Here is a 14,957-nt window from a genome sequence, read left to right as displayed (position 1 = left end):
GTACAAATGCAACAAAAAAAGAAACCTGACTCAGAATCCCCTCCTTCCTGACTCCTGCTGTGCTCTTCATCATTCCCAAAATCCCTCTGTTCTCTTCATCTCCTCTGTCTGCTCTCTGTCCTCATATCAGTCTGGGCATGTCTTTTTTTTAATATCTCTTTTATATATTCTCTTATGTCATTATGCAAGCACACAGGCTCACACTCACACAAGGACTGACTGACTGACTGACTGACTGACTGACTGACTGACTGACTGACTGACTGATTGACTGACTGACTGACTGACTGACTGACTGACTGACTGACTGACTGACTGACTGACTGACTGACTGACTGACTGACTGACTGAAGGGCCAAAGCAGTAAAGCTGTCAGTCTCTCTACCTCACTCACGCAGACAAGACCCAACGCTGAGACGCATGAGTAGCCAGAGCCAGAGTGAGAAGCACTAGCATGGTCTACTATAATAATTATTTCCAATTACAATAGAGATAAAGGTTTAATTCAAGATTCAAAGATTTATCGTCATGGCACAACTACGGTGTAGTTATGCATGAATTAAAAACTAAGGTCACTTCAACAATGCAATTACAAGACATACATTTTAATACAAATGTAAAATAGTGCAAGTCTTATGGCCCGTGGGATGAAACCTGAGTCTGATGGTCTTTGCTGCGGTACCGCCTGCCAGAAGGCAGCAGAGAGACAAGTTTGTTGCTGGGGTGATGGGGGTCTTTGATAATCCAAGGAACCTTAAACTCTATTTGTTCTAAACTACTGTAACGGCCCGTTCACACAGCAGCTTTAAAAAATCTTGAAACTCTTGGAGCTGGGCGTGTCTGAAAGCTTGGGGATTTTTTGCGAGCAACTCGACCAACAACCACCCACATGAATCTCCCGCCCCCGACATACAAAGCGATAGCAATGTCAAAACGAAGTAAACTGGATATAAAATCCCCAAACAGGCGAAAACCTACCAGTTTCACCCACTGTCTCTGCCACCTCCCTCCGTGCCTGGTTCCTCCGGTTTGTATCCCGGAGCAACTGGCGACTGGTCATAAAGAACCGGGTGATTTTCTACCGCAATAACTAATTTCTCCTCCATTTTCAGGAATATAGAAAATGAACTACGGTCTGGCTCTCCCAGCTTGCACGCGGTTTGATTGGCTAGCGCTTGTACTGTCAGATTTGCATAAACAGGATTTGATTGGCTGACGCTTCCACTTCAGCTTCAAAAGTTGAACATTGCTCAACTTTTGAATCCTGAAAATCTTGGAAATCCTGGAAATCTTCGCTTTGCTTCCCCACAATGCAATTCGGCGAAAAGCGAGGCAAAGTGACGTCACCCCATTCAAAGTCAGATTTCAGAGAAGCAGAGAAGGGCAGAGAAGGGCAGAGAAGCGTTGGAAGCGTTGGAAGATATTTTTAACGCTGCTGTGTGGACGGGCCGTCAGACGTTGTGGTGCAACCTAGTAGACTCCATGTAAGAAGGCAAAAGCCTATTTGAAGGGCTCATTGTAAGCAGTCATGAAAATGAATAATAAAACTAATGATGTTCTATTTCAAAGTCCTACACATTGCTGCATTAGCCCTTTAACTGGAACGCTGCCTGTTGTCTGAGAACTAGTAGGTCAGCTTGCATAGAAGTCTTAACAGGCTTTAGATCAATGCAATGGTTACATGGTTGAGTTGTTAGGTTTCTGCTGGTGTGGTTTCATATAAATGTCTTAATAATTTAATTCAATTAAAAGATACATATTCAAATAAATATGAATAAACACAATTCATACACACAGTGAAGTCTATGAAGGGGTGAATGAGTTTTCTGACAGGGATATTGGGGCACGTAAGACAAAAAGGTTGGGAACCACTTTCCCTTAGCTACTATTAAATAACTCGTAATAATAACTACAAATCATCCATCCATGGTGCCTCCAAAGCCTACTATCAGACTATAAATGTCAGGAGAGATTTCATCCTACTGTCATTCTTACTCAAGCTAGTATGTTTTATCTTTCTGGATCCAAACCACACCCTTCTCCTTGTTCTTGTTTGAATTCTAACCATGTCTTATTTTCCCCCAGTTCCCAGTGACACCCTGCTGCCAAAGCAGGGAGATGGTTTCCCATCATGTGTGAGAGCCGCTGCAGCCTCTGTTTATCCAATCTGGGTGTTGAGCCCCTCCTGCAGTTTCCTCCCATCTTGGGATAGACGTGTAATGGGAATCTTGTTTCTACCGTGCTCTCTCTAATGCGTTTTCCAGGACGGTCACAACAATCCAACACTAATGGAGATGTGAATCTTCCAAAATATGTTTTAATGAACTGATTGTTTTATAAATGATCTATTGACATACATCATTCTGTTGCTCTGAGGAGGCGGGGCTGTCGGAGCCAAATAAGTATTTCCTGTTGAGGTATTTGGTAGCAATATGAGACGACCTCTCCTGTCTGACAGCCATGTCTCTCTGAGCAGTCCTTCTGTACTGCTCCAGATCCAGCCAGAATGTCAGATGGATACTGTGTGAAAACACAAACGTGCACAGCAATCATGTTATTGTTGTAAACTACGGCCCAATTCCAAAACGTCCCCTACATCCTCCTCCTACACACACTCCATTGGTGTTATCGCGTGGAGGTTCCGCCACATTAAGTGCCGTTCCAGATCAATAAGTGGGGAGTGGGAGTGGGCTATCGAGCCCTCCAACAGCGAGTCTGTCTCGCCTGACTTCAACATCACTACCTGACCATGTGCAGCCCTGTTTGTGTCCTTCACGATGCACGCTGTGTACAAACGTTTTCAAAAACATTTACTAGTAAACTGGGCAAAATAAGAGACATTTAATTTGTCATGTTGATACCCGTGTCTAGACAGAAAAACTGTCAACGTGTGCATTTGATTTTAACGTTTGTATATTTACAGACAGTAGTAATCACAAACTTTATAAACATCAGATTGAAAACTGAAAGAGTTACAAAAAAGAAACTCCACCCAGGTTTATTTAAGTCTTATTATATTTGTTGTTGTCCTAAATCTGCTGATTTAAAACTGTTGTCGAAAGTTCCTGTTTCTGTCAGATACCTCATTCACACCAACGGTGTTTCAGGGCCGGTTCGGAGCTGGAGCTTGAAAAGCACCAGGTTTTCTTGTTCACAACGCAGTGGAGCAGCCTCTTAGCTCCGGAATCCGGTTCGTTTCAAGCACCAAAAAATTGTCCGGCCAGACCAAAAGCACCGCATACGTCACGCTTACGTCGAGGCGGGGGCAGGGGCGGGATCAACTCCTGAACAACAACAAAAAGCCGGCGTTTTATCCAGTTTGTACACAACGATGGAGAAACTTAACAAGCAGCAGTGGTCCACTGAAGAGACCAGCTACCTACTGGGAATCTGGTCTTCCGAAGAGGTACAGAGGAAGCTGGAGCATAATCGTCCATTGTTGTTGTTGTCGGTGTCAGCTGTGAGGGGTTTCCGCGCGCTTTGGCTTTATGAAGCAGGCACGCAAACGGTTACGTCATGACGCAAACGATGACGCAGCACCAGTCGGACTCTGGGCTCTGGGCAGTGTGAAAAGAGCCGGAGCTAAACCGAAGAACCGGTTCTGAACCTGAAAAGTTCTAGCACGGAGCTTGAACCAGAGTTGCGTTGGTGTGAATGAGGTATGAGTGAGGGGGGTTCTTTCCAAAGCTTGCTGCTTTACCCCTGTAACGACTAGCAAAGGTTCGGTACACGGTAGTTGAATCAGAAGGCAACCAAAACAGACGAGGATTAGGCAGGAACAGGGTCTGGACACGAAGCTGGGTCAGGTACACGTGGAAACTAAAAACCTGGGGAAAATACTGCTAGAACGCTTGAAAGAACAAAGACGAACTGGCAGTGAGGGGAATGTGGACAAGGGCGAGGGATTATAATGGGGCACAGGTGAGAGACTAATTAGGGATGGTTACGCAGGTCGGGCTAAATCAAGGTCAGGAAGTGCTGACACTGAAATGAGAGGTGAGAAACAAAATAAAACAGGAATATCAGAATGATAACAAAACATTAACCTGCTGGCTAAGACCTTACAACCGCCCCCCAACTGAAAGAAGGGGAGCCTCGTTCAGCTGTGAGTGAGACTCCAAACGTTGACGGAGTGTGTATGGGTCGGTTTGGAATCCGGCCTACATTTCACTGTATACACATCCTTTAAACAATTTACCTTCTGTGCATTTCTATACTGCCTTCATTTCCTTTTAGTGTGAACATTGTGAATGTTAGTGTAATGATTAATATATTTTGTGTTTGGCATTTAGGTACATTTGAGAAAGGACAATTGCTTCACATACTAACTCTTCATACTACTCACCTAGCATCGTGATTCAGTAGGAAGGACATAAAGTGTCCTATCTCATGGTGGTGACGGAGTAAGGAACCCAGAAGGTAGCCTTTAAGATTTGGAGACACTCTGGACCAAGAATTAGGCGCATGGGTGCCCTTTGTGAAGGGAGCTGAAGAGTTAATAGGAGAAGGAAATAATATGGACTGGGACTGCTCCACCTGTAGAGGATACACAGCAAATAAAATAGGGTGTGGTTTTACTGAAGGCACCACAGCATGCCCTCATTGTAAATGGCCTGTTCAGGCCAAGTCATGCAGTCTTTCACCAGGGGATAACTAACATTGTTATTAAGCAATACACTTTAGTGTTCACATTGGGAAATTAGATGTTTTATGCTCACAGGTGTGGGTTTATGGCTTTTATCCATAGGTCCAATAATAAATAGAACTGTGGATGCTGGCTGACCTGTTTCAGGCGGAACTCTGACTCTTCGTACAGACTCTGCAGGTCCCTGTACTCCTGACTGTCCACTCGACGCACCTCGTCCTGCATTAACACCTGGAAACTCACACACACATGGTCATACACACATACGTACACAGCAATGGCATCACCTGATGTCCTTTATCAGTATTCAAGTGTTATGAAAACCAATTTGTAAGGGAAACTTCTGAAGCAATGGAGAGTCAGGACTCAGAGAGACACGAGGAGAGTTGGAGCTTTGATGTCAAACACTGATGGTTTATTTGGAGTTACGGCCGGAGAGTTGACAAGACAGGTGGTGTGTCACGAGTTGACACAGCAGTTGCCAAACCAATTCTGAAGAACTCTTTCTGCAGCTCGAGGTTTTAACGGAGTGTAATAATCAACATTCTTCATCAGTGAGACTAAACAAATATGGACCCTGAATCTAACTAGAGCTCTCGTCCATAGAAAAGAATGCGTGCCAGGGAACCTACGTCCCTGAACAGTGAATTACTTCATGGCTGCTTTTGCTCTGTCATAGACTGGCAACAACAATGCGCCCAAGCTGCCCCTCCTTAAAAGAGATAGCAGCAATACCCAAGGCCGTAAAACTATGCCATGGGAAAGGAGACAGTGAGAGGAGAAAATTATGAACTGTGTCAAAGGTTGAATACCTAGGCAAATTATTTCCCTAACACAAATGATTAAAAACTCTAATCAATTTGATATTTACGGTGTTCATAGATGCCGATGTCAGATGTGTCGATTGAAATACGATTTTTCTGTAGACTTCCTTAAGGAATAGTCTAGTTGGAAGCTCATATAGTGAGCCCGGAAATAGAAATGTGCTGTATAGCAGTACTGCCGGATGCTAACTTGCATAAGTTTGGCAATTTGCACGATTAGCACAAGTTGTGTTAATTTAAATTGGCATTGTAGCCTATGTAAACAATAGTTTAAAAATGGCTTGGCTGATTTGGACAATATTTGAGTGGTTTTGGGGTTATTGAGTATGCTGAATCCATTTCTGACTTGTTCAGGATTAAAAATGGCAGTTTTAACCAGAAAGTGGCAATATGCGTACTCTCTTGGGCATATTTTGACTACCATGAGTAGTGTTGCAACAATATGGATATAGAGCACAAGATGAACATTATTATCTCTACTGTGGACAATTTTTGTTTCAAATAAATAGGCAATCTGTCCAAGCCCCTACATCTTCAAATTCTAGCCAAAATGAATCAAAGTCAGCCAACAGAGAGTACAAATATGGCCACTTTCTGGTCACTAAGCTAGCAACTAGACTAGAAGCCCAATTCTGCAGATGAAAGGGAAGTGCATTACACTGTGGATGTACTGCAACTACCTTCTGAAAAGACTCTTTGTCCCTGCTGAGCAGCAGCGTCCATGGCTCCAGCAGAATGTTTAGTGTGTGTTCCTCAACCCTGTCAAACACTTCCTCAAAAGCAGGCATGAGCTGGTCATACACCACTGTTCTGATCTCCTCATCAACACCAATACTCATCCTGGCAGAGCTGAAGAGATAGGTGGAGTAAAGGAGCTGAGGAGAGGAGAGGTCATAAAAGTGTAATCACTTCCTCTCCGTGTTTCATCACCATAGTTCTGTGCTCTCCTACACAATATTCACTATCTCTCTAGTAAAGAGATTGGATACAGCTGTACCCAATCTCTTTTATTTTCTTGCAACTTGAATGCAACTTTATTTTATTTCCATGCAAAAAAAGAGTTTCACAAATGCAGCTATTTTTTATTTCTTGAAATTAGTTGGTTGTTGTACAATTGGCATCGACAGCAAAGTATAATCTAATTAATAAATGTAAGGAAAGGTAATGACATCATGAGCGAATAGATGTATCAAATAGTGTATTGCAATTCTTTGGCAAAAGGACAACCAAGCTATCCTATGAGGAATGTCTTTAGTTGTAAGCCCAGTAGCGATCTGTTCATCTGTCATACTGATCATTACAGTCAATAACTTTGTTGTTATTAGCATCTGGTTAGCTAGCTATGCTAACGAATATAATAAGCTTTTTCTCCAACCAGTGAGGTCCAACTCAACTATTATACTACAATACACACTGTATATGGATTTGTGCTTAATAGACAAAAGAATATTCCTTCTCCTCTTACAATAGTTTGTGATACTTCTGTATACTACTTCCACACATCTCATTTACATATCACACACAGCTGCAAACACTCACAGGCAGATTAATGAGCAGACAGAAACAGCAGCCGTAACAACTTATGATTCCAAATAGCAGAGTTGGTGACAGTTTTAAAGAACTGACATTAGTTTAAGATCCATCCCACTACCCTAACATATATGTAATGTACATGCTGTGTTTAAATCAGACAGTAGTTAACAACTTAGTACTTTGTTGGTAGTTGTGAGCAGAACAACGTGTGTGTATGGTGTTTGTGTGTGCTGACCTGTGCTTCCCTCTGCACTCTGTAATAGTCCAGTCCGTCCTGATAGAACAGCTCATGGTAGAGCTGCAGGTCAGTCCAAAAGTAAACCGCATTCTCCCACAGCTGAGACAAAAACAGAACCTCTGACTGTCATCATGGCAGTGGCGGTTCTATGGGGTGGCACGGGTGGCAGCTGCCACCTCAGAAAAATGCCTTGCCACCCTAGATGCCACCCTAAATGTAGGCAATTAATTTATTAATACATTTTTTTTTAAATGTTGATTATAAATGTTGTTGACATTTCTCCATAGTTGGTGTAAAACGTTTTACTCAACAGTTTAGAATGAACTCCCCCGCTTTGTTTTGAAAGAAAAGTTGTGGTTCATCAGACATTTATGAGAGAAAATCTCTAATGTCCGAGTGCAAGTGAATGCAGCACAAGACGCAAGCCTTGTAACCCCTCCCCCGGCCCGGGCGCGAGCGTGGAAATATGATTGGCGGCGATTTCATTTGAACGGGACGGCGCAAAACGAGAAGCATTCGGACCCAAGCAGGCGGAAAGAATTAGGTATTTGCGGTCTACAATGACAGAGAAGAGACTGTCAAGTTTGTCTGTACTCAGCATTGAATCAAAACGCACTAAAGCTGTTGATCTTAATACGTTTGTGAGGCGTTTTGCAACATGGTAATCGCCGCATTCAGCTGTAATAGGCATGCCAACTTGATGCTCTGCTCACGGATGAGGGGATGGGGATGGGGGTCTGGCCCCCAAAAACAGTTTTAAATCCTGAGAAAGTCAAATAAGACTGCGTGTAAAACTACACTGCCCAGCCAAAAAGACTACCACTTTCATTTAACTAGGCCAGTAGGTACAGTACATACAACAATAGGGAGCCCTGGATCAAGGACGGACAAAACAAGGACACCACGCATGATTATTTTCCAATTACAGTATATTTATTTAAAGAGAGTAACTAAATTGTGATATCAGTTTAATCAGTAATGTGTGTGTAGTGTATGGGTGTGTGATGTGTCAGCAGGGCCGGACTGGGACCATAGGTCAGGCCGGGATTTATACAGCCAGCCAGGCCACTACCAGTTTTTTTGGGGGGCGTTTTGCTGGATGTATCGTCAATATCTACAACGTTGCATACTCAGTTGCAATTTCCCTTGTGCTGGACCCTGAATCTTGACTTGTCTTGTCAACCTCCTCAGCATTTGCTGGTACTGAATAAGAACCAGCATTGGGATGGATTAAACTGTAATCAATAACTATAATAACTTATTGAGAGAACATGAACATAGCTTGCTTATACTGTTGTCATTATATTTCCTTTGGTTTTGTTCAGTGTCAGTCATAGCCTACTGAAAAAGTTTCCTTTCTACATGCCAGTTCTGTCCACTGAGCTCTGCCTGCATCTCTCCCTCCGGGTCATCGCTATCAGCATCATCTGATAGTGGAACTGAATAAGGAGAAAATGTAATCATTACATTAAGAACTATTTATGAAATAACATTATTCAAGAACATATATTATGCAACACTTATTTGATCACTAAGTTGACCCTGTATTTGCATGGCCTAATGATTGTCTCCCCTTTAAACATAACCATCTCAAGTTATTCACTCACAGTATGAGGGGTTTTTAGCCCCACAGTTAGTTGCAGTCTAACGGTTATATTACATATATTTGCCTTGAGTAACATTAAGGACATGTTTGGGTTTTGTGTAGCCTTATAGTCTCCATTGGACTGAGAAACTGTTTTGTTGACAGTCGATGTGCACATCAGGCTACAATATAGAAAGAAAAGTGGCTCATAATAGTGGCACTGACACTAGAAAAGTGGATCACATCACTCCGGTTCTGAGATCATTACACTGGCTTCCAGTCTGCCAAAGAATTTATTTTAAAATACTACTGCTAGTTTTTAAATCACTAAATGGCTTAGGACCGAGGTATATAGACGACCTACTCCATCAATATGAATCATCCAGGAGTCTCAGGTCTTCTGGGTCGGGTCTGCTCTCTGTTCCGAGAATAACCACTAAACATGGAAAAGTAGCTTTTAGTAATTATGCCCCAACAATTTGGAACCAACTGCCTAAATCATGCACGTCCGCCGAAACATTTCCTGTTTTTAAAAACGCACCTATTTGCCGCTGCTTTTAATTGAGCTGCCCATACTCACACTACAGTAGCCTATGCCTTTTTTAGTCATTTATTCTGTACCTGCTGTGTTTATTTATTTATTCATGTACAACCTCATATTTATTTTGTACAAGTAAAATACAAATATCATGTTATAAGCCAATTTGTAACCATTGCTATAGTACTACATAACATTTTATTTTTCTCCAAATATATTTATAATCTGTATACTTTTTTTTCATTAGGAAGTATCGATATACAGCTTATCGACAGTTTGTACGTTGGTGCTGGGGTGTACTCAGCCCAAAAATCAGAGTCCCGCTGCCTGCATGTGCTGTAACCGAGATACGGAAGACTTACCCTGAACCGGGAGGCCGCTATCAGGGATTTCAATGGCCAAATCTGTAATTTGACATAAGTCATGCAGCTGAACTGGTTAAAATGGTTTCGCATGATGTAAATAATTTACAAAGTACATCATTTACAATATTATTTTTCCAAAGAAACATGTAAATATAACAACATTTTCCAAATCACAAGTTTGTAAGATTGTATTAATTTACTGTTTGATAAATAAAAAAGGGTTCTTTTGTTAATTTTTCACTTGTAACATTTGATCTTTATTGCAGTGTACATTAGTCTATTTTGGTATATGTGCGAGCCCACAAATAATTAAAAGTGGTAAAAATAATAAAGATATTCAGACGTAATTCATTTTTGGCCTTACTTATTTCACTTCAACTTTTATATATTTCAGTCACTAAGCAAGTTCACTGTACTCTGGTGACATTTAGCTCAAGCTGGCATAACACCTGTAGTAACTTAATTCTGACCCGAGTTTTGTTCACAATCTTCCAGCACCCATGATCAATGTTTATAGCAATCAGGAAACATTCACAGCTCACAACTACACATCGCTTCCCCATCATGAATTGTTAGATAAAAAAAGTTTAGCGAGGTCCGGTTACACATATGTTGAGCGAAAATAGCGGAAGGATACAAAACAAACAATCCAGACGAGGCTGGTTTTTGCCACGTGTGACGTCACACAGCTGGGTTAATGGCTGGCAAGCTTTTTGCTACCGGAGCGGAATAACACGGGAAAGTGGCACACATTTCATGTTATTTGGGGGGTATTTATGGAAAGAATCATTGATGTTGATATGTCAAATGAAACAGTGGAAAGTGATGAAGCGATTTATTAACACAGAACAACGTTTATTTTGGACATTTCATGGACTTTAACATCAGTTGGCCACAGCAAATGATGGTGAGAAGCTAAACTATCTATTAATTATGTCAATGACAGGGAGTGTGATTGTTGAAATAGGGTGTTAGCAGTCTTGCTGGTGTTCAAAGAAGAATGACAACACTGTAGATCACCAACACTATGGTTTATTTTTTATTCACAGGCAAGTCAACGTTGTCGCAGTAAAAGTCCCAAGATAGCTCCTGGTGCAATAAAATGTTCCCTTGCAGTGTTTTACTATTATGTCTGATGTTTCTCTATTAATATTGCTGCTGCATTAATGTGTATGTTGCATCATGTTACAGCTGTAGATGTGTTTCCGAGCCGCTCCGATTACAACCAGAGTTACAACGAGAACGTGACGTCATATTTACACTAGACGGATCCTTTCTAGCCATAACCCTAAAATAGGGCTTTCTAAGCTACGCCGCCACCACGTGAGCGCGTACTTTGAGTGCACCTATGATACGTCGCCGTGACGTCTGACGTCTGACATCGTCGTGACGTCTGACATCGTCGTGACGTCGCCTGTATTCTACGTCAACCCATTCAAAATTGATGGAGGCGTTGGCGTACGTTGACACGTCAGTGCTCCGCTCAGTTAGCTTAGTTATCTGTTCTTTGGCACAAGTCACACCTCTTAGAGGGTGCAGTTCTGACGGAGAGCACCAGAACGTCGCTCCGGCACTTCCAAGCAGTACCCATAAGGAGCCGTACACATAGCGCAGTTTTTGCGTGGCTGTGTCTTTAGTTGTAAGCCCACTGGCGATCTGTTCTTCTGTCATACTGATCATTACAATCAATAACTTTGTTGTTATTAGCATCTGGTTAGCTAGCTATGCTAACGAATATAAGAAGCTTTTTCTACAACCAGTGAGGTAAAGGCAAATATTTATATGATCATTATAGTTATAAACAGTGCTTGAATTGGGCCGGTACTCACCGGTACGCAGTACCGGGACTTCTGATTTTTACCCATGTGGTACCGGCACTTCTTACTGAGTACCGGCAAGGTGCCGGTACTCAGTAAAATGCCGGTACTCAGCCGCCGGCAATATACGTATATATTGTAAACGCAACGCAGCGCAAATGTGGGTCTGACTCTGCCTCACAGAGGGTGACTGGCTGTCTACATGACGTGGCCTGCCGACATTGCCACTTTCATACAGATCATACTAATGCCCTCCATTGGTCTCTGTGTGTCATTCAAGCTCGGGAGGGTGTGTGTTGGTGTATGTGTGGCGCGAGCGAGCGAGAAAGCGCGCGCACCGGTTACGTGTATTGTTGTTAGCATCTGGTGCTAGCTAGCTGCGCTAACGGATATACGGAGCTGTTTCAACAACAAGGTGGAGGGAGAGTCCTTTGCTGTCAGACTGAGAGGCTGATAACTACAGGTCTGGTGAGGTAAATTACTCTCTGAGTCTTTAGATAGTTAACTTAGTTTAAGTTATCTCAGTGGGTCTCAAACGGTTCGGTCACCATTTATGTAAACACATATTTCCATTTGAGGGGGTAGTGATTAGTAAAATATGCATGAATAATACAAACAAAATGTTAACTAGGTGAAAAAAGGTAAGATAAACTTGTTGAGAGCTAAAACTAGTCTTTGCTGTTGCCTCAAAGAGGAGCAGGGGGGAGAGGAGGGAGACCGGAGAGGCCGATTCAGGAGCCCAGACAAACTCACAACTATAAATGAACCAAAAACAAATAAATAAACAAGTTTCAATGTTTTTTCATATTGGATATTGTATGTTATTGGTTATGGCCATGTACTTATGATTTTATGATTATTTAAATGTATACATTTTTGTTTCATATGGGTGTAGTCTCTTTATTTCCCCCTCAAAATGCACCAGATTGATGCATTTAAGTCCAACATTTAAAAAAAAATCTTACCGGGGGAGCATGCCCCCGGACCCCCCTATAGGATTTGAGGCCCGGCCCCACTGTTCCCAAATAGATTTGCAATTTTTTTTAAATAGTAACCCATCTCCATATGTTTCTTTTTGGGTAGTAGATTTAAACTAGAGGGCTATCACTTTGTGCAGCAACGCTATTGACAAATAAATCCAGCAAAATGGCACAAAAAACTGGTAGTGGCCTCAGGGACGAGGAGTCATTTAACCAGCCAGTAGGAGTCAAGCTTTACTTTCTTTTATATCCATAAAGAAAAAGTAAATCTGTTTACAGTTGTTTCATTATGTATGTTGAGAGGTATGCATATATCTCTTCATTTTGCTCTCAAAGTGCACCAGATTGATGCATCTAACTTCAATATTTTAAAAAAATGTTCCCGGTGGGAGCATGCCCCCGGACCCCCCTAGACTAGAGGGTGTCAGGTCCACTCCCCACTTATAAAAATAGCACTTTACCACTGCACCCCCTCTAATCTCAGATGCACCCTGAGTCATTTTGTTTAAGTACAGTGAGCCTTTCTAAAATATACAGTAAAGAGACAAACCCACCAGCATTATAGGATATACTATGACTTTGTGCCAAATACTTGTTGCTGATTTAGAGTACTGGCACCTTTTTTATTCCAATTCAAGCACTGGTTATAAAAAAATAAGAGAATAAAGTAAACGGGTATAAAATACTATATGACAGTAAAAAAAAGTTGTTATTAATAAACAAGAATACAGTTTGAAAGGGGAGTGATTTGTAAAATATCCATAAAGAAAAAGTAAATCTGCTTACAGTTCTGTTTCATATGGGTGTTGAAAGATGTATCCATAGCTCTCCTAATGTTCCTCTCAAAGTGCACCAGACTGATGCTTTTAACTTCAACATTTAAAAAAAAATCTTCCTGGGGGAGCATGCCCCCGGATCCCCCCCCCCAACTTAAATCATGTCCACATGGATAGGAAACTAAATACATTTGCACACATCTTGTGTCCATATATTTCTGTTTTGGTGGTCATGCCACAACCTTGCACGTGAATGCATGCATGAGTCATGGTAAGATATCTGGATTAAGAGGTTGCTTTTTCTTTGCACAGCATGAAAGAAAGGCCAAATGAATGGGCTGTGATTGTAGTACTGCTTTAGATGTTAATGTACGATAACAGTTTAATTTCAACATGCAATTAAGACTATATGTCTGGACATGTGATCCAAATGGCAAACTAACCAGTAGCTGCTATGGTACCTGGTTTCCAGATTGTTCACAGAAGTTTGTGAAGTGTAAGCCGGCACACGAGTCAGCACTTAAAGCCTGGATCATCTTTTCCATTATTCTGCTGTCCAGTAACTGACTTCTGCCAGAATATAACTGACGAAATACAAACAAAGAAGAGACATCTTTTAATAAAATACATTTATCTAAAATAGAAGAAAATGATGGATGCAAAGATGTTTTCCTTTTTGCTTCAACAGACAATGCAACGATTCATCATGTAGTCTCTACAGTGTGCATAAATAGTAAACAAATCCCATTATAGCTTCCCAGGCCCAAGTTTAACATCTCAAATGTATATACAATAAATATATATATATATATATATATACAGTTGCAAGAAAAAGTATGTGAACCCTTTGGAATTACCTGGATCTCTGCATAAGTTGTTCATAAAATGTGTTCTGACCTGCACGTTTGAAGTTTGCAAAAGAGCACCTGGATGTTCCACAGCACTACTGGCAAAATATTCTGTGGACAGATTAAACCAAATTTGAGTTGTTTGGAAGGAATACACAACGCTATGTGTGGAGAAAAAAAGGCACAGCACACCAACATCAAAACCTCATCCAAACTGTGAAGTATGGTGGAGGGAGCATCATGGTTTGGGGCTGCTTTGCTGCCTCAGGGCCTGGACAGATTGCCATCATCGACGGAAAAATGAATTCTCAAGTTTATCAAGACATTTTGCTGGAGAACTTAAGGCCATCTGTCCACCAATTGAAGCTCAACAGAAGATGGGTGATGCAACAGAACAACGACCCAAAGCACAGAAGTAAATCAACAACAGAATGGCTTCAACAGAAGAAAATACGCCTTCTGGAGTGGCCCAGTCAGAGTCCTGACCTCAACCCAATTGAGATGCTGTGGCATGACCTCAAGAGAGCGATTCACACCAGACAACCCAAGAATATTGCTGAACTGAAACAGTTTTGTAAAGAGGAATGGTCCAAAATTCCTCCTGACCGTTGTGCAGGTCTGATATGCAACTATAGGAAACGTTTGGTTGAGGTTATTGCTGCCAAAGGAGGGTCAACCAGTTATTAAGTCCAAGGGTTCACATACTTTTTCCACCCTGCACTGTGAATGTTTACATGGTGTGTTCAATAAAAACATAAAAACATGTAATTGTTTGTGTGGTTTTAGCTTAAGCAGACTGTGTTTGTCT

The 14,957-nt window shown here is 41.6% G+C and overlaps 1 protein-coding gene across 1 annotated transcript in view; it reads right to left on the bottom strand.

The window, feature by feature from the left end:
• rgs22 (regulator of G protein signaling 22) overlaps positions 1-14,957 on the bottom strand; it is a gene marked incomplete at its 5' end in the record, with an annotated part of 52,993 nt that overhangs the window by 22,548 nt on the left and 15,488 nt on the right. The window contains 6 exon segments of the mRNA XM_079692788.1: positions 2,358-2,520; positions 4,346-4,536; positions 4,784-4,876; positions 6,150-6,344; positions 7,238-7,339; positions 13,763-13,885. Of these exon segments, the coding sequence (XP_079548914.1) occupies positions 2,358-2,520; positions 4,346-4,536; positions 4,784-4,876; positions 6,150-6,344; positions 7,238-7,339; positions 13,763-13,885 (867 nt within the window).

This window comes from Notothenia rossii (genome assembly GCF_949606895.1).
Source record: "Notothenia rossii genome assembly, chromosome: 7".
Lineage (NCBI taxonomy): Eukaryota > Metazoa > Chordata > Actinopteri > Perciformes > Nototheniidae > Notothenia > Notothenia rossii.
The sequence above is the reverse complement of the archived record's forward strand: the minus strand, read 5'-3'. Positions and strand labels throughout refer to the sequence as shown.